This window comes from Microplitis mediator, chromosome 1 (genome assembly GCF_029852145.1).
Source record: "Microplitis mediator isolate UGA2020A chromosome 1, iyMicMedi2.1, whole genome shotgun sequence".
NCBI classification, from domain to species: Eukaryota; Metazoa; Arthropoda; class Insecta; order Hymenoptera; family Braconidae; genus Microplitis; species Microplitis mediator.
The window spans coordinates 20483355-20510253 of NC_079969.1; the positions used below are offsets into that span (position 1 = coordinate 20483355).

General features: G+C 28.7%; 1 protein-coding gene across 4 annotated transcripts in view; it reads left to right on the top strand.

Moving 5' to 3' along the window:
* Window positions 1-26899, top strand: part of LOC130678244 (hepatocyte nuclear factor 4-gamma) — a 101229-nt gene that overhangs the window by 43264 nt on the left and 31066 nt on the right. Inside the window, exons 1-2 of one of the 4 annotated variants that reach the window (XM_057485381.1) lie at window positions 19307-19325; window positions 19489-19553. The exons of the other annotated variants lie outside the window; for them this stretch is intronic. Of the exons in view, the coding sequence (XP_057341364.1) occupies window positions 19520-19553 (34 nt within the window). The 5' untranslated portion in view covers window positions 19307-19325; window positions 19489-19519. Of the gene's footprint in view, window positions 1-19306; window positions 19326-19488; window positions 19554-26899 lie in introns of those variants that run through there. 4 annotated transcript variants of the gene reach the window in all.

A 26899-nucleotide genomic window follows, 5' to 3' on the forward strand; every position in this document is an offset into this window, starting at 1 on the left:
TAACTTTCTCATGACTACATATTTTTTAGTACTAATAGTCTTTTTTACCGCTGTTTGCAATTTAAATTTCCAAATAAGTTCCTGTGATTCATAACAAACACCAAATCAACAAATATGTCAAGTATAAACGATAAGTACGGAGAAATCATTTAGATCTAATAGGTTTAAGTGTTTGTTTTCGAATATTTTAAATTGTTGTTCTTGTATGTTGATATACACGGAAAATAAAAAATAGTAGTGGCAACTCTCTGAGATAGTACTGAGTACTTTCTGTAAAAAAAAAAATTTCAGAAAGCACTGTATACTATCTAGACTGTATCTACTACTCTCTAGAAAGTACTGAGTACTTTCCCAGACAGAATCCACCAATATCTCATATAGTACACTCTTAGACAGTAGTCAGTGGCATCTGTAAAGTAACGAGTACTTTGCCGGAAAGTATAGGCGCGTTCCTAAGATATTACAAGATACTATCTGCAGATAGCACGTGTGTCGATCTGTAGATGGCAGTGGTTACTGCGGAAGACAGGACTGTATACTGTCTGAGATAGTAACCAGTACTTTCTCAAATAGTTTTCAGGAATATCCAAGACAATTAAAGTGAATTACGATTTTGAATTTTATTATTTCATTAAATTAAGCCGAATCAAAATCAATTAACTAAGCAGTTTTTTTTTTTGTAACGCAAATAAGTTTATATTGTTTTAATTTTCAAAGATTTATTCAGCTATTTTTTTTTTATTTTCTACAGGTGAATTTTCTTTTCAAAAAAGAAAAATTTTAAACCTGACAATTTTTCAATCTAAATTACAAAACTTGTAATTAATAAGATAACTATAAAAAAGTATACTTTTTTGAAAAGAAAATTCACCTGTAGAAAATAAAAAAAAAATAGCTGAATACATCTTTGAAAATTAAAACAATATAATATAAGTTGCGTTACAAAAAAAAAACTACATTCATTTAGTTAATTTTTTATTAATACCTTTTTATAAAATTGAACGTGAAAAAAATTTTGTTCGACACAATTAGTTTTTAATTATTTATTGGAATTATTAGCTATTACGACTTCATTCCCTGAATTAAAGTTAATTGATTTTGATTCGGCTTAATTTAATGAAATAATAAAATTCAAAATCGTAATTCACTTTTACTGTCTTGGATATACCTGAAAACTTTTTGAAAAAGCACTGGTTACTATCTCAGACAGTATACAGTCCTGTCTTGCGCAGTAACCACTGCCATCTACAGATCGACACACGTGCTATCTGCAGATAGTATCTTGTAATATCTTAGGAACGCGCCTATACTTTCCGGCAAAGTACTCGTTATTTTACAGATGCCACTGACTACTGTCTAAGAGTGTACTATATGAGATATTGGTGGTTTCTGTTTGGGAAAGTACTCAGTACTATCCAGAGAGTAGTGGATACAGTCTAGATAGTATACAGTGCTTTATGAAATTTTTTTTTTTATAGAAAGTACTCAGTACTATCTCAGAGAGTTGCCACTACTATTTTTTATTTTCCGTGTAGCTTAAAAGTATGGATATGTTGAAATAAAAGTTACAATATAAATATAAGTTTTGAATCTTTGTCTTTTAAGTAAATTATCATATTGTATGCAATAGTTTGCTTGAATGATAGAATAACCGAAAAAATCGATTAAAATCGATTGTGAACAACGATTAATCGATTCTTATAATTACAAAAATTACGATTAATCGAAAAATCGAAAATCGATTTTTTGAATTCCGTTTCCATCCTTATTCAAAACTAACTACAACTAACTGAGAATTGAGAAAAACAAGCAAATACGATATACTCATCGAGGTGCCACCTGGCGTCAAAATTTTTACTTCACCCAAGTAAATCTGTTACTTGGTTTGAGAGTTAAATTTATAGTGTGAAAAAAATGTACTTTTGAACCAAGCATATACAAATCTTGATTTAAGAATCCTGAAACTTCTTGAGCCAAGAAATAAATTCTTGAAGCAAAAATAATGGAATTTTTCAAACTAGTATTATATATCATCAGATCCTGCCAATTTTTAGATCTAATCATATATAAGTTACTGTTTATATGATTAAATAAAATCAGTTAAATTAGTCAGAATAGTTTCCTAGAACCTCAAAACGTCAAGATCTGTTAGAAATTTGATTTTCGAAAATCGGACCGAAACCAATAACTTCCTGAATTTTCGTAAATTTTCAATTTTCGTAGAGGGAAGCTAAAAAGTATTTAATTTTAGCGATAAATATTAATGGATTTCAAACAGTAAGACTTATTACTATCAGAAAAAAGTAGTTTTTCAAAGATTATTAAATTGATTCAAACAGGAATAATGACAAAAACATATTCACTGAAACCAAGTATATAATTTTTTTATCTATTTATTTTAAATACCAAATTATTGTTATTATCAATATGGTATTAAAACAATATATTCAACGTTAGTATATAACCTTCAGTGATAATTAGTGTGTTATTTAATTGATTGTATTAATACGATAGTGATCAACGTTGGATAATATTATAAAAACTTCCTCATCTCACTCTTTGACATAAAAAGGCTGATGTGCCGGTTTTGTAACAATATATATAAATATATATCTATATATATATATGTATGTGTACATGACTGTGTAAATTCTCTTACACAGATCGTTATTTTCGTTGTATAATCATGATCTTATATATATGATCGTTATTATTTCTTTTTGTAAAAGTACCATGACGCATTAAAAAAAAATTAAAAAACTTGATTAATTTGTCGTTAAAGGTCAATTTTAATCACCTGCTCTTATATTTTAAAACTATGCATTTATTTATATTTATATTCTATTAATAATTTTTTTATTTTAAGTACTAATATATTTGTTTGTACATTAAATCACAATATGTTCAATTATCTAGCTGTTTTCTTTAAATTTTTTCAATTATTCAATTTATTTTTATTATATCATTTTTGCTGATGTCGGAGGTGAAACTTGGAAGCATAAATTCTCCAATCATAGCTAATGTCATTCTCATAAACATCTTATTCCTTTATTTTGCATTTAAAATTATTTATATCAATATTTTATGGCTTAGATACTATATTATTGATCATATAAATTATATTCTCAAAAAAAAAAAAATGTTAAAGTACAATAATCATCGTACAAGAAATCTGAAAAACAGTTGACTCTGTAGACCAACTCCAAAACTTCCCGCTTTTTTTCAGCTAGGAAAGCTCGAAATCGTAATTATTGGTAAACTTTTGAGCTCTTTAAGGTCAAAAAACGGCTGGATCGAGAATATACACATTTGGCTGAAAAAAGTAATGTTTATCAGGCAATATCTTCGGAACAAATAAACCGATTTGCACGTGCATTGCGGCAATCGAAAGAGCTTATTGAGACTTAGATTTGGTTAAACTTAAAATACAAATCGGTCAAGGAGTTTACGAGTTTACGAGCAACAAAACCTTGAAAAAAAAATTTTTTTTTATTTTTATTTTTCGTATAACTTGTAAACTACTCAGCTGATCGACTTCAAAATCTAATGAGTTCGAAGTCTTGGTGATCCCTTTAGATTGCCGCCAAGAACGTTTGAATCAGTTGATTGGTTTCAAAGGAGTCGTCGGATAAAAAAAGTTTACACACACACGGACGGACGGACGGAAATAGTCAAAATATCTTTGTAGTAACGTCGAATTCCATTAACTTGGACAGTTAGTCTACGGAGGAGCGGAAATTTCTTGAAATTTCCGAGTTAACGGATATCTCTTCTCTCTTAAAAAGTAGGTTCCATAACATTCGGCCCGTGGACAAAATAAACGCGATAAAATAACCGAAAGACAAAATAACCTACGACATAATAACCGCGACAGAATAACCGTTCTGTACAAGCGCACACTGATAGAAGGATTTGTTTGTATTTAATAAATCAATTTATTAAAATCTTTTTCAGATATTTTTTTGGGTGAAAAAAATATTTTTTTACTATTAACAATATTCGTTAGTATTAACAAAATCTATTTTTTATGAGAACAAAATTTTTGTAACTATTAAGAAGCTTTAATATATTGAAAAAAATATTTATTTCCACCAAATAAGATTTGTTAATAGTTAAAAAATATTTTGTTGGTGGTCGGTGTTGATAGATGGCTATACTTAACGCGTAGTAAAAAAATATATATGCATATACATGATTTTCATAGGATAAGTTGCTTATTATTTTATACTTTGTGGAAAACAATTAATAAAATGGAAGCTTTGCTACAATCGTGGGATTTATACTCGATTTTTTGTGGTAAGTTGACAGTTATATATAAGGTATATTCAGCAGCATCATTACTTAACCTATTCATTGTCTTGTCATCCTATTTTATTTTTTATATTCCGTTTCTAAAATTAACACTAAATTTATGAATTTACTTTTGTATTCCCACTCTAGTAAACCATATAACTGACTTTGAAATCCTTGGTGAATTCCTTACTAAAACTCGAGAAGAGACCCAAAAAGAAATGATCCCTAGTGTTTGTTTACGACTTCGTTTAAATAAAAAATATAATGAATATGTAGGTTTCTTTTTTATTTTACAACTATTTATTTTTTTAATTTCAATTCATTATTCTCGAAAAATTATTTCAAATAATTTTATTATTGATAAATAATTTTATTTTATTTACAGATTTCCCATCACGAGAAGATTAATGTAAAACTTTTCTAAAAATAATAAGAGGAATTTTTTAAATATTAATAATCCAGTGTGTAAATACTAATAAATGATTTATTAAATATTAATAAATCATTTTTTATATGTTAATAAATCATTTGTTAAATAGTAATAAATATTTGGTTAGCACAAAAAAATCGCTGCTAATAAATGATTTGTTAACTGTTAATAAATATTTGTTAAGGACCTATCCTCTAATAAATTATTTATTAAATATTAACAAATCTTTTTAAATACAAAAAAATCCTTCTATCAGTGCAGGAATCGTATTGTTCCTTCTCTAAATATGAATTAGTGATTTTTCACTAATTTCAAGTGAATATTCACTAATTGTCAATGCCACAATCGTACCACGCAGAATTAGTGAATATTCACTAAATTAATATGTAAATATTAGAATTCACTGATTTGATAAGTGAATATGAGAATCCACTAAATTGAAAAGTGAATATGGAAACCCACTGATTTCATCGGTGAAAAAAAATATTATATTGCAAAAAAAAATATAAGACACTTGTGATTAGATCCGAAATGTGATTAATGTATTAGAATCATTACTTAGAGGAAATATACATGATTTTGATTGATGAAAAAATCCCGGTGACTGCTGGGCTCGAACCTGCATCCTTCCGATTCAAAGTCTTTGATGCTATCCACTGCGCTGGCCTACGCTTGTGATCGCGTGAGTGTAAATATTATATTCGTTATGATACCAAACAATAACTGATGAAGAAATAAAAAATCCGTGATGTTATGATTGACGTACTCTTCATATAAATATATTATTGTTCTGTACTTCTATTTTTTTTTATTTTGAAAGTTTTTTATTAAAATTTAAAAAAAAAATAGCACCATAATTATTAATTATATTTATATCTAGTAAAATATTTAATTATTTGCTACTTAAAGTTACTAGTGAAATTGTGAAATTCACAAATTTAGAAGCGAATAGCAGTTTCACTTGTAGAAATTATGAAAATATCGCTAGTTCAGTAGTGAAAATCACTTATTTGCTAGTGAAAATTATAGCACTAAATTTATTAGTGAGAATTCACTAATTTGTTATTTAAATACACTGATTATGAAGTGAATACTGCTTCACTAACGTAATTAATGAAATTTCCACTAATTCATGTTTAGAGAGCCCTTTTTTCAAGTATTTTGTATATGCGAAATAATAATAAAATACAATTGAATTTTATACATTTCTATTTTACCACAATATACTTTATAAATGAAACGTATCCCTCGTGAATTTGAATCACGGTGGAAACACCGTGATTACACGCTGGGTTTATTCCATTTTACCACCGTAGTTCCACGGTGTACCCACCGTAGTTCCACGGTGTACCCTCCGTGATTTCACGGTGAACCCACCGTGTATCCGCGGTGTACCCACGATGGTTCCACCGTGGGTACACGGTGTACCTATCATGGTTCCACGGTGTACCCACCATGGTCCCATGATGTATCCACATATTTTACTACGAAAAAAAAAAAAATCCGCACCCTCGTAGTCTCGATCCCGAGACCTTTGAATTTGCAATCTGATCTGTTACCTATTGTGCCGAACCTCACACTTGAAGGATGAAGTTGATTATATTTATTTAGATAAAATTTAACTCAAGTAAATAAAAGACATCAAATAAATGATTGTTTTCTTATTTGTGACATAACGAATTTGAACAATGAAATTGAACTATAAAAATTTATATTATTATATATAAATATGAGTGTGTATAACGTTTAATCGCGTTGGTTACACGGCGGGACCAATTTTTGGATAGGGGTGGTTACACTGTGTAATCATGGCGGGCGCACCGTGAGTACACCGTGTAATCACCGTGGTCCCACCGTGTATTAACGGTGGTAAAATGGAACAAACCCATCGTGTAACCACGGTGGATCCACGGTGTTTCCACCGTGATTCAAATCTGCGAGGGAATTTATATAAAATCACATCAATTGTTATAAAATTCTTATAAGATCATATGAATCCTTATAAAAATTTTATAAGATTATGTAAGCTTTCATATAATTATATATAAACACATATGTTTGTATATGATTCTATAAGAACTTTTTCTCGGGTTTATATAAAATCACATAAATTTTTATAACATCCTTATAAAACAATATAAATTCTTACAAGATTTATTTAAGATCAAATGAACTTTTATATAATCATATATAATTATATAGAAGCATATAAAACTTTATCTAGTAATTTTATAAAGTTATATATAACGTTATATAAAATCATATCGAATTTTTATAAAGTCCTCACAAGAGTATATTGATTCTTATAAGAACTTTATAAGATCATATAAGCTTTTATGTAATCATATGTAATTTTTATATATTTCTTATATGATCATATATAAATTGTATATAAATATATATGTTTATATATGATCATATAAAATCTTTTTTTCCCGGGAATTCTGTAGACTTTATCCATATAGTAGTAGCTACTCCTCAGAATTTTTACAAATTTTTAGCTACTATAATTTTGAAGGTACAATTGAATTTCTTTTGATACTTGCTTCAATAAATTAGTCACCTTTAAATTTGTTATTTGTTTTAAACAATGGATAATAAACAAAAAGTTTATAGTTTTGTGTATTATAATGTCAAAATAGTGATTTATTTACAATTTTATAACTATAATAAATTATTACTAAAATAGATCTATTTATAAATAAATGTAATAAACTTAAAAAATTACAAAAAAAAATTTGCGGCACATGATCCCGTTGGAATTAAGAGCTCAAACTTCGAAAGAATTTGTTCTGCCGTAATTGAAAACGTTTGAGAAGTAATCGTAATAAATTAAAAAAATCATCCTTTTAAGGAGCACTCTACTGCACATTGATGCAATACTGCCTCATTTAGCGAAGTGCGCTTTAATTTTTTGGAAATATTCGTTTGTTCGTGAGCAAAACTCGACCAAAGTTCCTAATTACTGTATTAGTGCAACACAGATATGCCGTTTACCCACTTGGGTGCGAGAATGAAAAAAAGTAAAAACTCCTGATAAGGATGCAGAGTGATTAGTCGTTATTTTTAAAAATAATTTAGATAAAAATAAAAAAAATTGTTTATCTTTCTTTTCGTCTTGCTGTACCTTCGAAATTATAGTAGCTTAAAATCTGTAAAAATCCTGAGGAGTAGCTACTACTATATGGATAAAGTCTACAGAGTTTAAAATTTTTTGAACAATTACTTTGGCCGGAATAAAAAATTAATCGTTCAATGCCAAAAACCTCCTGTTATTCAAACGGGAAACTTACATCGCTGTGTGGCACGGGTTCAGATTAAAATAGAGACCTGAAACTTGGAGGATATTTTTTTTTATTTATTTCGAATCACATGAGCCTCTGGGAGCATAAAAATTCGAAAATGTCCAAAATAAGGACCACCCTGATGTATATAAGGGTCATTCCATGCCAAATCGACAAATTTTTTACTCGACCCCCTTCGATTTTGCTTAATATTTTTTATCTTTTTCTACCACCTAAAAGACATTTGTAGGAATTATTTCAAATTTTTTTACCCAACCCAAAGAATGTTACGATCTTTTGAAAAAAACCGCTCTTTTTTTTAAATTGCTAGAACTTTTTCAAAAATTGACCGATCAGGACCACACCAAATTGAAAATTTTTTTGTTTTTTAATGTAGTTTAAAAAAAAATACGAAAAAAATGTCAAGGTCCGGATCTATGAAATGTTTCGGTTTTTTCGAAATAACCGTCATCTTCTCGAAGTCCGACCCCTTCTATTTTTTTTTTTACTCAAAAAAAAACTTCTACTTATTCTGCAAAAATCTGCGCTAGTTTCAAGATTTGCCGACGATCGCTTCTAATTTTTTTTTTTAATTAAAAAAAAAGTTTTTTCGAATTTGGCTTATTTCATGTGACTTTATTATGAAATTTTATTGGCTTCCTCGTGAAACTTCAGAGGTTGAAAAATAAAATTTTATTCGAAAATTTTAAGTGGTTATCGCCCAAAAAATTGCGTTTATTTCTTTCAAAAAAGTAAGGAATAAAGAGAAGGATGATCTGCACTCTAAGATAAGGTTATAGTTCTATTCACCTTATATCATTAAATAAATAAAAAATAATTCTTTTGTATCTGTTCAAGTCAATTTATTGTATATGAAACATTTCACTTTTCTTTGATTCTAATAATCAAAATTAAATCTATTTTTTTTTATTTCTCAGCTAGAGGGAATTTTTAAGCCTGGTTCATTTTGAAAGTTGTCATTTTTCGGTACGAGAGAAGAAAACGGTCATAAAGTGAAAAAAATGATTTTCCCTTACTTTTTTGAAAGAAAAAAAACGCAATTTTTTGGATGATAACCACTTAAAATTTTCGAATAAAATTTTATTTTTCAACTTCTGAAGTTTCACGAAAAAGCCAATAAAATTTCATAATAAAGTCACATGAAATAAGCCAAATTCGAAAAAACTTTTTTTTTAATAAAGAAAAAAAATTAGAAGCGATCGTCGGCACATCTTGAAACTAGCGCAGATTTTTGCAGAATAAGCTGGTTTTTCTTGAGTAAAAAAAAAAATAGAAGGGGTCGGACTTCGAGAAAATGACGGTTATTTCGAAAAAACCGAAACATTTCATAGATCCGGACCTTGACATTTTTTTCGTATTTTTTTTTAAACTACATTAAAAAACAAAAAAATTTTCAATTTGGTGTGGTCCTGATCGGTCAATTTTTGAAAAAGTTCTAGCAATTTAAAAAAAAGAGCGGTTTTTTTCAAAAGATCGTAACATTCTTTGGGTTGGGTAAAAAAATTTGAAATAATTCCTACAAATGTCTTTTAGGTGGTAGAAAAAGATAAAAAATATTAAGCAAAATCGAAGGGGGTCGAGTAAAAAATTTGTCGATTTGGCATGGAATGACCCATAAATATTCTATTACTTTTGAACGAATTAATCGACTTTAATAAAGCTCGATAATTACTAATAAGAAGTATGTGACACAACGCTCACAACGGCTTTCTAGTGGTTAGCTTGACATTTGCTTAACTGCGCAAATTCCGCGTTCTTAATCAACACTGTTACGATCCATCGCATCGTCAATATAACGATACGATTACGTAGAATGACAAAACGATAACCTATTTTGTCAAAATAACTGAATCTCGATAGGAAATTTTCCGAGTGTGGCTTAAATAAAAAAACGAATTCTCATTGGAGGACCAGGATTGAATAGTTTATTTAACGATACTATAGATCATTAAAATAAATAAAGATGTTGTTAAATTAACTGTACGTATTGCAATAATTAACAAATGAATAGCTATTTTCACAATCATCTGTTTAACTATCCTTTAAATTGCTTAAATGATAAAATTTTTCTTGCTGTGTATGTGATATATATGTTGCATATAATTTTCACATATATATTTTTCCATGCAGGTGAAACTTTAAGTTTTGATGCTGATATCATGAAAATATAAATAAATATTAAGATATTATTTTTGTCTCCAACTTTGTAAAAAAATTTTTAATTTTAAAATAATTCGAAGTAATTAATGATACTAAAATGACGTTGTTTATCCCATGTTGCCCGATATACAACAGATAAGATAATTTCAATTAAAGTAAAAACTTTTAGAATTTAAGAAATTTTTTTATGAATAAAAAATTATCATTTAATTTTTGACAAATATATATATATGCTGTAAAATATGTTCACTATTAAATTTAATTAACACTTTTTCATTTTTCCTGTGTCAGATTACTCAGATCGTATTAAAACGTTGAAGATAAAATATAAATAACACCAATACTAATTTAAATAAAATTTCAATTTTAGTTCTTTACACCCATATGTGTTTACTATTACAAATTTTTTCTATAGATAAAATCATTTTGTTGATTAATTTTTTTTCTTTATTGTCTTCATTACTTCTCAAAGGTGACGTTTTTTTTTTAATGTTAAAATTTAATGACTGGTTTTTCTTGGTAATTAATTTTTTCATTTAATTACTCAAAAGAAAAAATAGTGCCTCTGTCATATGAATATCTATTTTAAAAATATCCTATAGTAATTATAAAAAACAAAAAAAAAAAAAATAGATAAATAAAAGTAATAATTATGATAAAAATTAAATTGCATATTTTCAAGTTATATTTTTGATTATTTACAAAAAATATAAATAAAAAATTTCCAAAGAAGTGTAGTTTTAATTAACCGATAGTCATATCAGTTATACCAGAGTAATCTTCCGCAAGTAAAGTAACACGTGCAATGCACGCGTAATAAATAAATATGAGTAAACAATTTATTATTCGTTATTAATGTTTTTTTTTGTTTTGTTCGTGTTATACTTGAATAAAAAATGTGTTGCGATCACATTGAATTGAAGGAAAATGTCTCATTTATTATTAATTAAATGAAAAATAGAAAATAAACATAATAGTGGTTTGATTTACTTAATATACATTTTAATATCATTAAGTCACTACTGCTACAATAATGATTCATTATTCTGTGTGACACATCATTATATAGGGGGCGGCTAATATAAGTTTGTTTAGTGCTCATGCCAAACGTGACGCATTATTACCAGTCTTGTTAGAAAAGTAAATAATTCATTTTATTTTCAAAATTTTCATAAACCCATGCAGGATCTGCCAGAGTTGAACGACGGGGCCCTACTTGGCCCAGCACTGGGGAACCTAGCTTTGGCACACCTATATTGGCCCATGCTTGGCTCAAGACTGTGTACTCAGTCCTGGTCGATACAATGATTACCCGAGCTTGGGCCAAGACTGGATGCCTCTGTCTTGGCCGTCTAATGGCAAACCAGACTTGGGCCAAGACTAGGTAACCTAGCCTTGGCCATTCAATGGCAACCCAAGCTTGAGCCAGGACTGCATGTATGTATATAATAAGAAATAATTCTAATATACGTATTAGACTGTTTTATTATTATTATTATTATTATTATTATTATTATTATTATTATTATTATTATTATTATTATTATTATTATTATTATTATTATTATTATTATTATTATTATTATTATTATTATTATTATTATTATTATTATTATTAGCCCGAGTAGAATGTAATGCGTTTTGAGATGGCCCCGGCAAAAGAGCCCGGTCGGGTAAGAATCGGGTAGACAGTAAATCACCCGATCGGACATATATGTTCTGCTGCATGATCAGGAAAGAATTCAGAAACCTGATTGGGTTTTTTGTAATTGCCCCGACTATTTACCCGCTTAAAATGCACTGCGCTTTGAAAGGATGTATAGGAATTTTAACTAAATTAAAAAAAAAAAACATTTTTTTTTTTTTTTTTCATTTTTCGTTCAATCGTTTTCACGGTGCAGGGACTAACTGGTTTGCGGATAATTTACTTTCTAATCGAATGGGAGAATTTTAATTCAAAGAAAAAACACTAAACTTATGAACAACTGCACACACATCAGTGGGATTCGAACCCGGGACCCTACGTACGAAAGACCAACGCTTTAACGACTTGGCTACGCAACCGACAGTGATAACTGAGTTTAGCTGTACTACATAATCTATAGGTAATTTGAGGAAAATTTTTTTTGTTCTGTTAGTATAGTTGTTTACTTTATTTACTTTTTTTTATAATATAAGTAGATACCATATTTATAATATGTAAAAAATAAAAATGTAAAAATTCTATACATTAGACCTATATATTAGATTTATATAACATTTTACCTGATTAGTTACCCGATCGGGTGAAAAATTATAGGGGTACAAAGAATTAGCCACTTCGGGCACCTAAACGGGCTAGTATAATCGGGCCCATAACATTTTGCCCGATTAGTTGCCCGATCGGGTTAATGGTTTTCGGGATATATATTTTCAAACTTAACAGGCGCCCGACAGGGTATAAGAAATGAGGCTAACAAAATTCTCCTTGACTAGTTACCTAACTGGGTTTTCGATAGTTCGGGCAACGAAATCGTTCCTTGTCTGGCACCTTCTCGGGTACATGTCATCGGGCCTTACTTTTACTCACCGATCGGGTGCTGGTCGACAGTCGGACGGCTGTCGGGCACTTTCTACCAGGGCGGTTAACCGATCAATTCCAAATTTAATCAGCTCTAGGATGCGATATAAGCTGTTGATTGCCGCCTTAACCATCAAAATCGATTAATTTGTTCGAGAGATATCGGCGTCAAAATGTTAAAAAAGCAACATTTTATGTAACTTTCCCAAGTAAAACATAATATAATGTACTAGCATGTATTTAAAATCATATCAATTCTTCGTCTTTATGGTCTCTTTCAATCACCATGTAATGTAATGTAACCCATTCTCAGTTTTAATAATATTATCGACAAAAAAATTGAAAAAACACAGTTGTCCAAATTTTTCTTGGATATTTCATACATTAATGCTCTGAGATGAGTCAGAACTCATTTGAATTCTTACTTCAATCACTTACATTGATTTCTGCCTAAATACTCTTTTTTCTTTTTTTTACTGAACATAATTGTGAATAAATATTCAAAAAAACGCTCATTCCTTAATTATCTTCGGTTCTAAAATTTCAAACTCTAACATAAAACGTAACTCTTCTGAACTTGAAAAGCTCATAAAAAAACAACGGTCTGTTCGAGCTCGAAAATGTATTTATACTAATGTTTTCGAACTCGGTGAGCTCGAAAACAGCGTGGAGTTTTGGGGCTGGCCCGTAGGGCCAACCGTTGCCCAAATTTTATATAGAGATATATACCCAGAGAGGAAAGTACGGGCCCAGGCTTGGCACAAGTATGTAGAACCTTGGCCCAAGCTTGTAAGCCAGCCTTGGTAGGACTCTACTCTCTTAAAATGAACCAGTGAATTTCACTGGTTGAATCAGTGAATGTCGCGCTCACTGGTTTCAACCAGTGAACTAAAAATATGTAAGCGCGCGGGTACAGCAGCATTCTGTACATGAGTATATTTAAGTATTTTATTGTGTCAATAAGTAAGTAATATTTATTTATTATCTTTATGTAATATTTCAACTAACTTTTATATAAAAATAATAATTATATGACACAATTTTTACAGAGTATAAAAATAAATAACTTTGGAGTAACTTCAATAGCTTGGAGCTAACCTCAATCATGAATATCATTTTAAAATTAAATATTCAGCAATTATTGGATTATTTAAGGTCAATTATTAAGGATGATGATACTTTGACAAAACTTGAAGGTAAATTTATAAATTAGATTCCAAATTTTGACTTTTTGATCATAATAAATTTTGCTAACTAGTAATGTACAATTGTTACTAACACTAAGGATTAATATATTACGCGGAAAAAAACACTTTAAAAATTACTATTTGAAATTATAACCCGGAACCCGGTTGTCAATATGGGGAATTTTAACATTCAAATAGTAAATTTTATAAGACTTGTCGTCTATTTTCTAAGTATCAGTTACGATTTTTAAAGTTCAAATTGTAATTTTTCTTACATCTTCTATCTTCTATCTTCTATATAAATAAAAATCAATTGCTGTTCGTTAGTCTCGCTAAAACTCGAGAACGGCTAAACCGATTTGGCTAATTTTGGTCTTGAATTATTCGTGGAAGTCCAGGAAAGGTTTGAAAGGTGAATAAATATGGAAATGCTTGGAAATAAATAAGAACAACAATTTTGTTTTACCTTTGATGTGTCCCCCGTCGTCAGAAATCAAATTGAAAGAATAGTTTATTCTGTGTTCGGGTTATCTATATTTTTCTCAATTTATCGATAAATTGTCTTATTGAGAAGATTTGCATGTTTAGGTTTCCACTATATTTAAAAATTGGTGTATTACCGTACGATGGACGGTGTGGCTCAAAAAGTTATAGATCAAATTGAACGGAACATAGTATAGTGCCGGATAGCTCAACTGGTAGAGCACTCGGCGCGATACCGACATGGTCTAGGTTCGATTTCCAGTTCGGGCTATCTATATTTTTCTCAATTTATCTATAAATTGTCTTATTGCGAAGGTTTGCGTGTTTAGGTTCCACTATATTTAAAAATATTAAAATATATCTAAAAACCAATTTTTGAATATAGACGAAACCTACATATGCAAACCTTCTCAATAAGACAATTTATCGATAAATTAAGAAAAATATAGATAGCCCGAACTTATCATAACTGTGTGTGTCTGTCAATATCAAATTGAAATCTTATAAATAGCCAGTATTTCAGGAAAACTCTGTTTTGTGAGTAAGCGACATCATGTGTAATTAATCGAAAGTAATAATAAAACTTCATTCATACCGAGCATTTTTTTTATTAATTACGGATTCCTTTTGTTTGTTCTAAGTTTATTTTATACAAAAGTTTAGGTTTTTTATTTATCGATTGAGGCAGTACAAAGTCTGCTGGGTCAGCTAGTAGACAATAAATTTTCATACTTATCCTGTAATTATTCACGTTCGAATCATAAACGAAAAAATTACTATTTAGAATGATGGTATTTACTGATCACTTTATCATTATATTACTTGTCATTCTCAATTTATATAGTTCATTTTTTTCCGTGTAATAATTATTAAGTTTTAAGCCTTACAACTTACTAAATTATAAAATCATGAATTAATTAATTACTAGTTCGATCACATTTGAAAAATTTAGATTAAGTAATAAGCTAAGTTTTAAATACATTTAATAAATATCAATTTTTATATTTCAATAAATAAAACTCTTAGTTTTCCCTTGCGGTTTTGAGAATGCCGTAAATTTTCGGCATTTATGCACATGCCGTAAATTTACCGTAATAATTTGGTAATAATATGGTTATATTGGCCAGTTTTTTTCCTGTAGTTATGCCCTATACTTACTGTACACAGAAAAAAAAGTTATCTTGAGTCAAGAAAATATTTTTGAAGACAAACGTTTTCGGGAATCAAGTCAAGATTTTCTTGAGCCAAGAGAATTTGTCTTGGTTCAAAAAAATTCGTCTTGGTCGGAGAAGATTTCTACTTTATCTGAGAAAATTTAGGTCTCCAAAAAATTTTCTTGATTCAAGAATATTTACCTTCAGCCGAGAATTTTTTTTTTTCTATGTACTTATATGTACTGTAGAGTTACCAGATTACTACAGTAATATTACTATAAAAATGCCGAACTTTTACCAAAAAAATGCTGTAAAAAAACTATGAAAAAGCTGAACTTTTACCGAAAAAATGCTATATAAAAGCCTTAATAATACGATAATTTTATAATAGTGAAGAATTTTTTTGATAATAATACCGTAGATATTCCGCGATTAAATATAGGGGAAACCTAAACATGCGAACATGCAAACCTTCTCAATAAGACAATTTATAGATAAATTGAGAAAAATATAGATAGCCCGAACTGGGAATCGAACCCAGACCAATTCGGTATCGCGCCGAGTGCTCTACCAGTTGACCTATCCGGCACTATACTATACTATATTCCGTTCTATTTGATCTATAACTTATTGAGCCACACCGTCCATCGTACGGTAATACACCATTTAAATATAGTGGAAACCTAAACATCGATTTTTTTTTTTTATCCCTTAATTTTTGTGACCAGTGTATAATTGTTATTAAGACTCTTTTAGTTCACTTTGTATTTAATTAAACGTTTATAATAAAATTAAATTAATCTAACCTATTTTCTTTATATTTATATAGTACACCGGCGTATCACTGGTTCAACCAGTGAAATTCACTGGTGAATCAATGGATTTCACTGGAGAATTAGTGAAATTTCACTGGTTCATTTTAAGAGAGTAGAATGATAACACTGGGAGAGACCTAGTTGCTAGACCTGACACATACTTGGTTGCCAGACCTGGCCCATGCTTCGTTGCCAGTCCTGGCCCAGACTTTGTTGCCAGACCTTGCCCATACATTGAAGAAACGAATAAATTTATTTAAAAAAAAATTTTATTATTATTGATTTCGTAAAATTTATGATCATTAACGTTTAAACTATCTAAAGGAGGTAAATGATGTGTAAAATTGAATTAGTGAGAAAAAAAAATTTTTTTTTATTTATTTCTACAAAATTAAATTGTAATTGAAATTAAAAATTCAGGTTCATTGTATCTATGTTTTCTGAACTTATAATCCTTCAAAATAATATTAGACTACAAAATTTTTTTTCTCAATAATTCCATTTTTCTTAACTTTAGAGCTCTGTAACTTTCTTTTTATGAGCTCTATTAACACGACTCTAAGGACCATTTTTGTAGATAATTACATTTCTTATAAGGACTTTAATTGCACAATAATAAAAAAATGAAATCCTGCTAGTTAACGAATAACAAACAAATAATTGTCAACGTGGAAGAACCGTCAGTAAAGCACCCCTAGCGCTTTCGCGCTTGAGGTGTGCAATTGTATTCATCTTAAAAATTCGATTTTTTCTTCCTATGTTTCAACCTCTATAACTTTCTTCCTATCAACTTTGACCGTATGACACAGGAGATCTTTTTTGTAGAGAATTCAATTTCCTACAAGATCTCAGAATTTAAAAATCGGAAAATAAGATTTTATAAAATATAGATATTTATAGAATAAAAAAAAAATTTTTTTTCAATGTATTTTGAATGGGAAAGGGGACCCCCCCCCGTGCGCCAGCTCAAATTTTGAGATACAGAGTTGAGATTTTTGGAGGATTTTTTTTTTTTATTAAAGTTACTTTTGAAATGTATTTAATTAAAAAAAAAAAAAAAACTTTTTTCTAAAACAGTCTAATACGTATATTAGAATTATTTCTTATTATATACACACATACAGTCCTGGCCCAAGCTCGGGTAATCATTGTAACCGCCAAGGCTAGGTTACCTAGTCTTGGCCCAAGTCTGGTTTGCCATTAGACGGCCAAGACAGAGGCATCCAGTCTTGGCCCAAGCTCGGGTAATCATTGTATCGACCAGGACTGAGTACACAGTCTTGAGCCAAGCATGGGCCAATATAGGTGTGCCAAAGCTAGGTTCCCCAGTGCTGGGCCAAGTAGGGCCCCGTCGTTCAATTCTGGCAGCTCCTGCATGGGTATATATGAATTTCATAATTTTTTGAAAAACAACTTTATTTAATTATAAGGTAGAAGAAAATTTTTCTATAAATATACATTTATTAATATTGCATGGATTTGAGTAATATTTTTTTTTTTTTTATATTTTTTCATTATTCAACTTTCTCAAATGTATGCTAAGTCGATGTAATTGATGGAACAGGTTTTGTTATTGTTGAATGTTTTAACTTGTGGTGTCAATGTTTCAGTTATACGTTATAATATCACATAAAAAATTTTTTTTATAATTTATTGCTATTTATATTTATCTATCGAGTAATTTAGTAGCAATATAAACGAGGAAAAAAAGCAAGAAATTATTGACACCGAAGCAGTCTGAAAACGTCGTTGTATATTAATTTGAGCGCTATGAGCTCAAATGTTTATGATTTTGATCAATAAAATAAAACACAAAAACTTAATTTAAATTATTTATGGAATTGATTAATTTGAACATCTCGCGGGGTAATTGAAAGAATTATATTACATTAAAATTTAATAAAATTAGAATCCAATCTCTCATTTCGTGTGAAAATCCTAAAAAATATAAAAAAATTATTAGTAAAACTATTGATCAATTTTTCGTTAAACTTTATGGCTTTGAAAGAAGTTAATTGAATTCTGGTTAGATTTTGAATTAAATTGATCGAATATTTTTAAGTTAATTGAAAAAATCAGTTTTACTAACTTTTAATTTTTAAATATTTTGATTGATCTCAAAATTTTACTTTAATAAACTATCGTTAATAGACGCAAATAAGTTGAATTATTCAGAAGTTTTAGTGGATAAATATACGTCATTTTGAAAATAGAAATAGTTTCTTAAACTTTAAAGAATTGTGGTCTATAGAAAAAAAAAAAGAGAAAAAATACTAAGACCAGCTTGTCTTATTTTTTTTAAATAAAAATAAAAATTTTCTTTTGTAAATATTTACTGGCTAAAAAAAGTTTCTAAATAGTTTCAAAATGAGTAGAAAAAATTCATAATTCAAATAATCATTTTCAATAGATCACTGTCATTTTCAGTAGTCCAACGAACAATAAAAATATACAAGACTAAATAAGTTGAATTATATTAAAACAAACAATGAATCATTCAAGTTTTCATCTTCAGTAAACGTAATTATCTTTACTTTGAGTGGACGATAAGAACAATACATTGTTATTGTAGGTAGTTAAAATATTTTTTCTCTCTCCACTCAAAATTGATATAAAATAAATAAAGAAAAAATCATTATGATGACGTAAAGAAATCGTAAAGCCGAATAAAAAATTTATAAAATGAAATAAAAAATAATAAATGCCATCACATTCCCACTATCTTGGCTTAATTTCCATCATCTTACACGCACGTGGGAATATATACAGTTGTCAGCAGCAAGATTAGATTATCGGCTTAGCATGTTTGTCTCCCACCATCTTTAACTTTTCCCTCTTTCAAGACCCAAACTCTTTAAGTCGCTTGATTTAGTATCCACTGTGTTAGCAAGCTATGCAGGTCTATACAGTACATTCTTAGGTGACTTTTACCTTATCGGTGATGCTAAAGAAGTCTTTCTCGCGGCTCCTTTAATAATTAACAAAAAAAAACAATTCATTATTTTTATTTTTTATTTAATACCATGCAACAATAACGTGTGTGAATACTTCTTTATTATTGTTTTTTTAAATTTTTATCCGTCAATTTTTTCGTGATTTAGTGAGTGAATTTACTTTTCTTCTTTCTTCAATATGCGATTTGACGATCAATTTTTTACGATGCTTGGTAAGCTTTTTTTTTTTTTTATCTTTTCATTTTTTTTGTTAAAATATTTTTATAAAATTATTAACAGTTGTAACAAATGATTATCATGTGTGAATTTTTCAAATGCTCAGAAAACAAAAATGTTATTTTCAAATAGAAAAAAAAAATATATTTATTGTTATAAAATTATGGAGTACTTCAATAGGATTATAATTTTATAACAAAAAAGTTAATTAAAATAAGTCAATATAATGTTTCAAATGTTTGTTGTAAACAATTCTAATAGATGGCGATTGAAATTTTTTTTTTCTGCAATCAAAGAACAAAAAAATTAATTTATAAGATCAAGTGTCAGTAATTTTTAATATTTAATAGATTGTTAAAAAAAAAGTTCATTTTGTTTTGAGACTAATAAAAAATCGTTATATAATTGAGTTTACACTAAATGTAAGAAATCAATCAATAAATTATTTAATGATAAAATTTTTTTATTAAAAATAATTATGACATAAACTTTAAATTAATTATTCATAAGTATATATACACATGTATAGATATTTTTCTCATGAATTACCCATAGACACGTGAGTAAATAAAGGTAGAGTTAAATCAAATATTATTTAAAAATAAAAACGTCACAAAAATGCTAATGTAAAATTAAAAACGGAAAAAAAACTTGAGAGAGTCAATGGTATCTTTACCATGACCTTGTAGATGCATTGGCCATTGTGTCAATTATTAATAAATATAAATATATTTATATTGCATACTCTTAATAATATTATATATAGTATTTAGGTAAATAAAATAAACACGGTCCACTTTGCCATTATCTCCCAAATCGATGGGATAAAATAGCTTCTTATATTTTATTTAACTCAATTACGTAATGTTTTAATTCAATCAACAGTTAATAAATATTTAATACACGTGTATATTGATTTATTACCATAAGCAATATTGGTTGCGTCAAAAAATGAACCCCTTGACTTGCTTTTTTTTTCTACAAACTTTTTTTTATGCTGATGCATTTATGTATGTAGTAATTTTTTTTTATCCTTTAAATTTTTATTTATTTATCATTATTATTATTATTACTATTATTACTTTTTTTTCTTTGGTTAATTTGATGAATTGATTGTATGATTAAAAATAAAGCCGAGGCCACGATGAGTTTTGCAAATTTTTAATGATGACACAATGAACAGGTCTCAAGGTCTTTATTCCTAATTTTGTGTTTAAAAATCTTTAATATTCTAAACAAAGTTAATCAACATTTATCTTATTAATTGTACAAATTTTTAAAAAGTTTATTGAGAAAAATGTATTTTTGATAAAGTTATTTCAATTTTTTTTTTTTGTACTAATTAATATATCATCAATAAATGTGTTATAAATATTAATTCTAAAAATAAATTTTTCTATATAACTGATAACTTTCGATAAATAAAAAAAATAGTTCAATAAAAATTATTATTTTATTTTTCTTAAATGTCATTGATACGTAATTTTATTCATAAAAAATTTATTCATTATCAATTTTTTCGCATTATAGAATACAGATGAAAATTTTTTCACAAAAGTTATGTAATATACGAAAAACAAAAAAAGAAAAGAACTAGATTTATTTTATTAAAAAAAAAAAGACTAGCGACAACGATAATTTACAAAGTAAGAAAAGTAAAAATAAAACCAAAATCATGTTAATTCAAATGAATTTACGTAGGATTCATTAATTAGTAAATTAATAATTAAATCGCATTAACTATTAAATTGATACGAACTTAACAGAATTAAAAAAATTTCTCCGAAATCGTATCCATTTTAACCCGATTTACCATATTAAAGATCCTTAATTATTAATAATTTTTTAATCTACGCAATTCATTTATTTTTTAATTGAAAAAAAAAAAAAATTACAAATACATAAATATATTATTTAAAATATTGTAATTAAATTAAGTAACATATTTATTGTTTTTAATTGATTAAAATTAAGAATATTCATATATATTTCTTAATATTATTTCATCTTATATCATCTTAATTAGATAAAATTTATACGAAAAAATAACAATTACCTAATCATAAATTTTATACATTAATAATGATAATAAAAAAAAATTGATGAAAGAAATAATAATAATAATAATAATAATAATAATAATAATAATAATAATAATAATAATAATAATAATAATAATAATAATACTAATAATAATAATAATAATAAATGGTAGACAATATATTAGAGATTGTAATGTGAATCATTTAAAACAGCTTGTTTGTGTACGTCAACATGAACAAGAGAACTTACTCGTCGCAGCTACTGTCCTGATGTGTTTTATCAGACAATCTGACTCATATTTTATGGCAGCCTCTCGCGCTTTGTTTAATACAAATCTTTTATAATTAAATGTACAAGTATTCAAATTTTTTACTCTAAATAATAATAATAATAATAATAATGAATGAAGCATTGCAGCAGTAACGATTTGGCGCTCAGGTGAGGCCCTCGGTAGAGTCGGACTACCGGGGATAACCCCCTGAGCATTTAACTAAAAAAGAAATAATAATAATAATAATAATAATATGTAGCATGTATATTTTTTTTATTTACTAAAAGAAAAAAAAATACTTAAATTAATTGGCATATCTTTGTCATGTACTCTTAACAAGTTTTGATTCACAATTTAGAAATTACTAAACAGTTCGAATGACAATTTCCGTAAAATTATATAAATATATATGGTTAATTAGCTGTTTGTACTAATTACTATTTCTGTACCAATTATATTCAATTGTTTACTAAAAAGTACATAAAGAAAAATTTATTTTAATTTTCTCAACTTCCTGTTCAAAAACAAATTGTATTTCTAAAATAATTCAAAATGTCGTTTTTTAAAATTTTATTCCTAACAAATGGAGGCGTTATGAAATTTTTGGCTGTACTATTTGCTGGTTTGTTTTGTACGGGGAATTTTGACAATAATCTACTCCAATTTTCGAGACAACTTATCCTTTGACTAAAATGTTCCTTGAAAAATACTTTCTGGATTCAAATATTCTAAAGAAAAAACAGAAAATAAAATTTTTAAATATCCAATTTGTTACTATTTAAGATATTTTTGCTTTAAGGGGGGGGGGGGGGGGGGGGGGGGGGTAGGGCTAAATCGTGAAAAAAAACGCTTTTTTTATGAATTTTTTTTAGAGGTATGGATTGAGCGAATTTATTAAAACCTTTCGAACATTATTAAGTATACTTAATATATATATATATTCAACAACATTAGGTAATTATTTTATGTAAAAGTATCCGCAAACAAGCCGGTAACGGAGCTTTTCCCAGAACGTCTTTAACAAAAGATGATTTGCGGTGAGCAGTGTATCTCAGCTGGAAATGATCTGAAATAAAAAACCATTTAAATTTAGTCAAAGCATTATTAAAACCTCCCCCAACGTTCCCTGATTATTTTTTTTTTTTCATTTTTTCATTTTTTGATGGTCATTTAAAGTAAACCTGCTATACGGAGCACAGTCCGTGAGCACTGCTATTTAAAAACTACATTACCGATTTATTTCAAACTTGGTACACACTTTCTACGTATAAAATACCTTCCTCCAACGTTGAGTTTTAGAATTTTGTTTTTTTAAAGACGTTCTGGGAAAAGCTCCGTCACCGGCTTGTTTGCGGATACTTTTACATAAAAAAATCACCTAATGTTGAATATATACTTAATAATGTTCAAAAGTTTTTAATAAATTCGCTCAATCCATACGCCTAAAAAAAATTCATAAAAAAAGCGTTTTTTCACGATTTAGCCCGTGCCCTCCCCCCCCCCCCCCCCCCCTTAAGAACTTTTCGTGATAGAAATTTTTCGTTAGAAAGATTTATGCTTTATATATTATTTCGTGAGTTGTTCAATACGGGACATAATTACTGGAATTTTTATTTGAGTATGTACGGATCTACCCATACAGGAAAATACGACGGGGCCAGATATGGGCCACGCTTGGCGCAATGCTGTCGATCTCTGGCCCATGCTTGTAAACCCGCTATGGCCCAGCTTTGGTAAAAGACTGGGATGATAACAGGGTGCCAGGCTTGGTTGTTACCATTGGCCAGACCTGGCCCATGCTTGCTTGCCAGACTTGGCCCATGCATCGACAAAACAAATAAATTTAATTTAAAAAAAATTTTATTATTATTATCCTAACAGAGTTTGTGATCATTAACGTTTAAACTATTTAAGTGAGGTAAATGACGTGAAAAAACTCGGTGAAAATTCTGCTGGGCCTGGGCGCGAACTGCCATCCTTCTGATCGCTAGGTTTGAACGGTAGCTACTGGACGAACCTACTAATGTTAAACCGAAACTATTATATGTTGTATTCATTCATTTTACTACAACCACTTGGTTTTATGAAATATAAAGAGCAATTAAATAATTATTTTCGATTAAGAAAAAAAATAATAATTTCGTATTATTTTTATTATAATTACATAATTTTTAAAAATAAAATTTATTAAATTTAATTGATTATTTATCAAGAACCCAGTTGAATTGTCTTGCTCTACTACCAATATTAAAAATAACATTTATTGTAGAAATTCATGAGTTATTTCTTACTTAAATTAATTTTTATAACTAAAATTATAAAATTACGGTTGTTGATTGCAAATAACAACGAACTAAAAAATATTTCAATTATTAGTTGTAAATAATTTTAATCGCAATATTATAATATTTATTAATTAAAACTTATTTTAATTCAAAAATAAATAATTATTAATTTAAAAAACCATAATAATGAGTTAATTGAATAATTAATAAAAAATGTGGGTTAACTAATTCTGGCCCAAGGATGGTAAACTATAGGTATAGCCGAACTTGGATAATCCTACCTTGGCCCAAATCTGGCTTGCCATTGAATGATCAAGGCAGGGGAACCTGTCTTGGCTTAAATTCGGGTAATTATTAGTTCGGCCAAGGCTAGGTTACCCAGTCCTGGCCCAAGTGTAGGTTGCCATTGAATGATCAAGGCAGGGGAGCCTAGTCTTGACCTAAGCTCGGGTAATCATTGGGTCGGCCAAGGCTAGGTTACCCAGTCTTGGCCCATGTTAGAGTTACCATCCAACGGGCGAGGTTAGGTTACGCAAACTTGGCCCAAGTTAGGGTGACTCTAGGCTTGGCCAAGGCTAGGTTATCCAGTCTTGGCCCATTTTAGGGTTACCATCCAACGGCCGAGGTTAGGTTACGCAAACTTGTCCCAAGTTAGGGTGACTCTAGGCTTGGCCAAGGCTAGGCTATCCAGTCTTGGCCCATGTTAGGGTTACCATCCAACGGCCGAGGTTAGGTTACGCAAACTTGGCCCATGTTAGGGTGACTCTAGGCTTGGCCAAAGCTAGGTTATTCAGTCTTGGCCCAAGCCTGGGTAATCATTGGAATGGCCAAGACTAATTACCCAGTTATGGCTCGGGCATGGGACAGTATAGGTTTGCCAAGATGGGCTTCCCAATAATGTCCCAGACATGGTCCCGTCATTCAACTCTGGGGCTTCCTGTATGGGTAATATCTTTTTACCAAAACGAGCAATTTGAAAAATTTTTCCAGCAATTAATAATCGTAATTGATACTTAAGGCTCATAAAATTCAAAAATAAATTGGTAAATCTATACAATGTCGCTGTTAATGGATAAAATGCCGTAGGTTGGCCGATATCTGACTGCCGTCACATGGAAAAAAAATATTAATAAATATTACTGAGATTCTCGTCAACAGCGCGCCTTGACCGAATCTCAGCAAATATTATGGAGTAGAATGTAAGAAATTAATAACAGATGCATTTTTTTGACAAGTGTCTTGTAGTTTTTTAAGGTTTAAGTAGTAATTTTAAATAGTCAATCAGTATATTTCAACGGTTAACTGTTAATTATAGCAGTTTAAACATTAAAATCATAATTTTACTGACTTAAACGACATTAGTTATTGAACATAACATCCCGACGAAAAAAGATTTTATACAATTATATATAGACTATATATAATTATATATAGACTACATATAAATTGGATAGAAAAAATGGCCCGATCCAATTGTATACAATTCTATATAATTATATACAAACCTGTATATTGCAATTATATAGAATTCTATATAATTATATAGAATTGTATATAACTATATAGAATCGTATAGAATTTGTATAAAATTGTATATAATTATATAGACTTGTATACATTTTGTATAGAATTGTATGCAATTTTTATACAGTTGTATACAATTGGATCGGGCCATTTTTTGTATATAATTTTATACAATTGTATAAAATCTTTTTTCATCGAGATAAATAATTAGAAGTTGAACTACAATTATTGTCAATCATTTTTTTCTGTGCACTCGGCCAAGCATTGGCAATTAGTAACGGCCCAAACCTGGTTAATTACCAACAGTCGTTTAATTTTTTATCAAGATAGCGTAGTCAAACCGAAATGAGTTTTTATTCAAATTTTTGAATGTATATGTTATGGCATTACTAGTTTCCTATCCGAAATAAAAGAAATTTTTTATATCATCAGAGCGAAATTTTGAGTTGGTTTGTGAAAGTTGTCTTTCAACTTAGTGCTTAAATATTTCTTGAACGGTTGAGTTTATCAAAAAAATCTAAGAGACCTTTTTTGTAGAGCGGTAAATTTTCGACGAATAATTTTTAAAAGCCTAAGTAAATATCTGTTTGCTGAAGAGTTATAGAATTTTAATCGAAAAACATTATTTTTTAAATCTATCAACTTTGAGCTTCGATATCACTTAAATGGTTGGATTTACGAAAAAAGTCTAAGAAACCTTTTTTGAAGAGCGATAAATTTCCTATAAGAAATTTTATAGCACTCAATTTTATGTCTAGGTCTTAGAGAGTTATAAAATTTCAAACAAAAACGCCAATTTTTTTAAACAAATCAAACTTTGACCTTCAATATCTCTTAAACAGTTGGATTCACAAAAAAAAACATAAGACACCTTTTTTAAAGAGCGGAAAATTTCCTATTAAATTATGAATTAGTCATTGCTGTGCATTTATTTGTGAAAAAGTAATAAAATTTTTCTCATTGTACTAAAATGGGAATGTATCATTACATAGGCAGGGTTAAACGGCATTAGAATAAACTTTTTTATTTTTTAAAATTATTTTTGGATCACAAATAAATCATTTATATCAAGGCCGAGTAAAAAAATCTAAGTTAGTAAATAACGGACACTCTACTGTCCATGCCTGTTCATGTCTGAAGCGTTAAATACGCTCAGGCCTGATCATAGCTGTTCATGCCTGTTCATGTCTGTTCATGTCTGTTTCTAGATATAAAATTT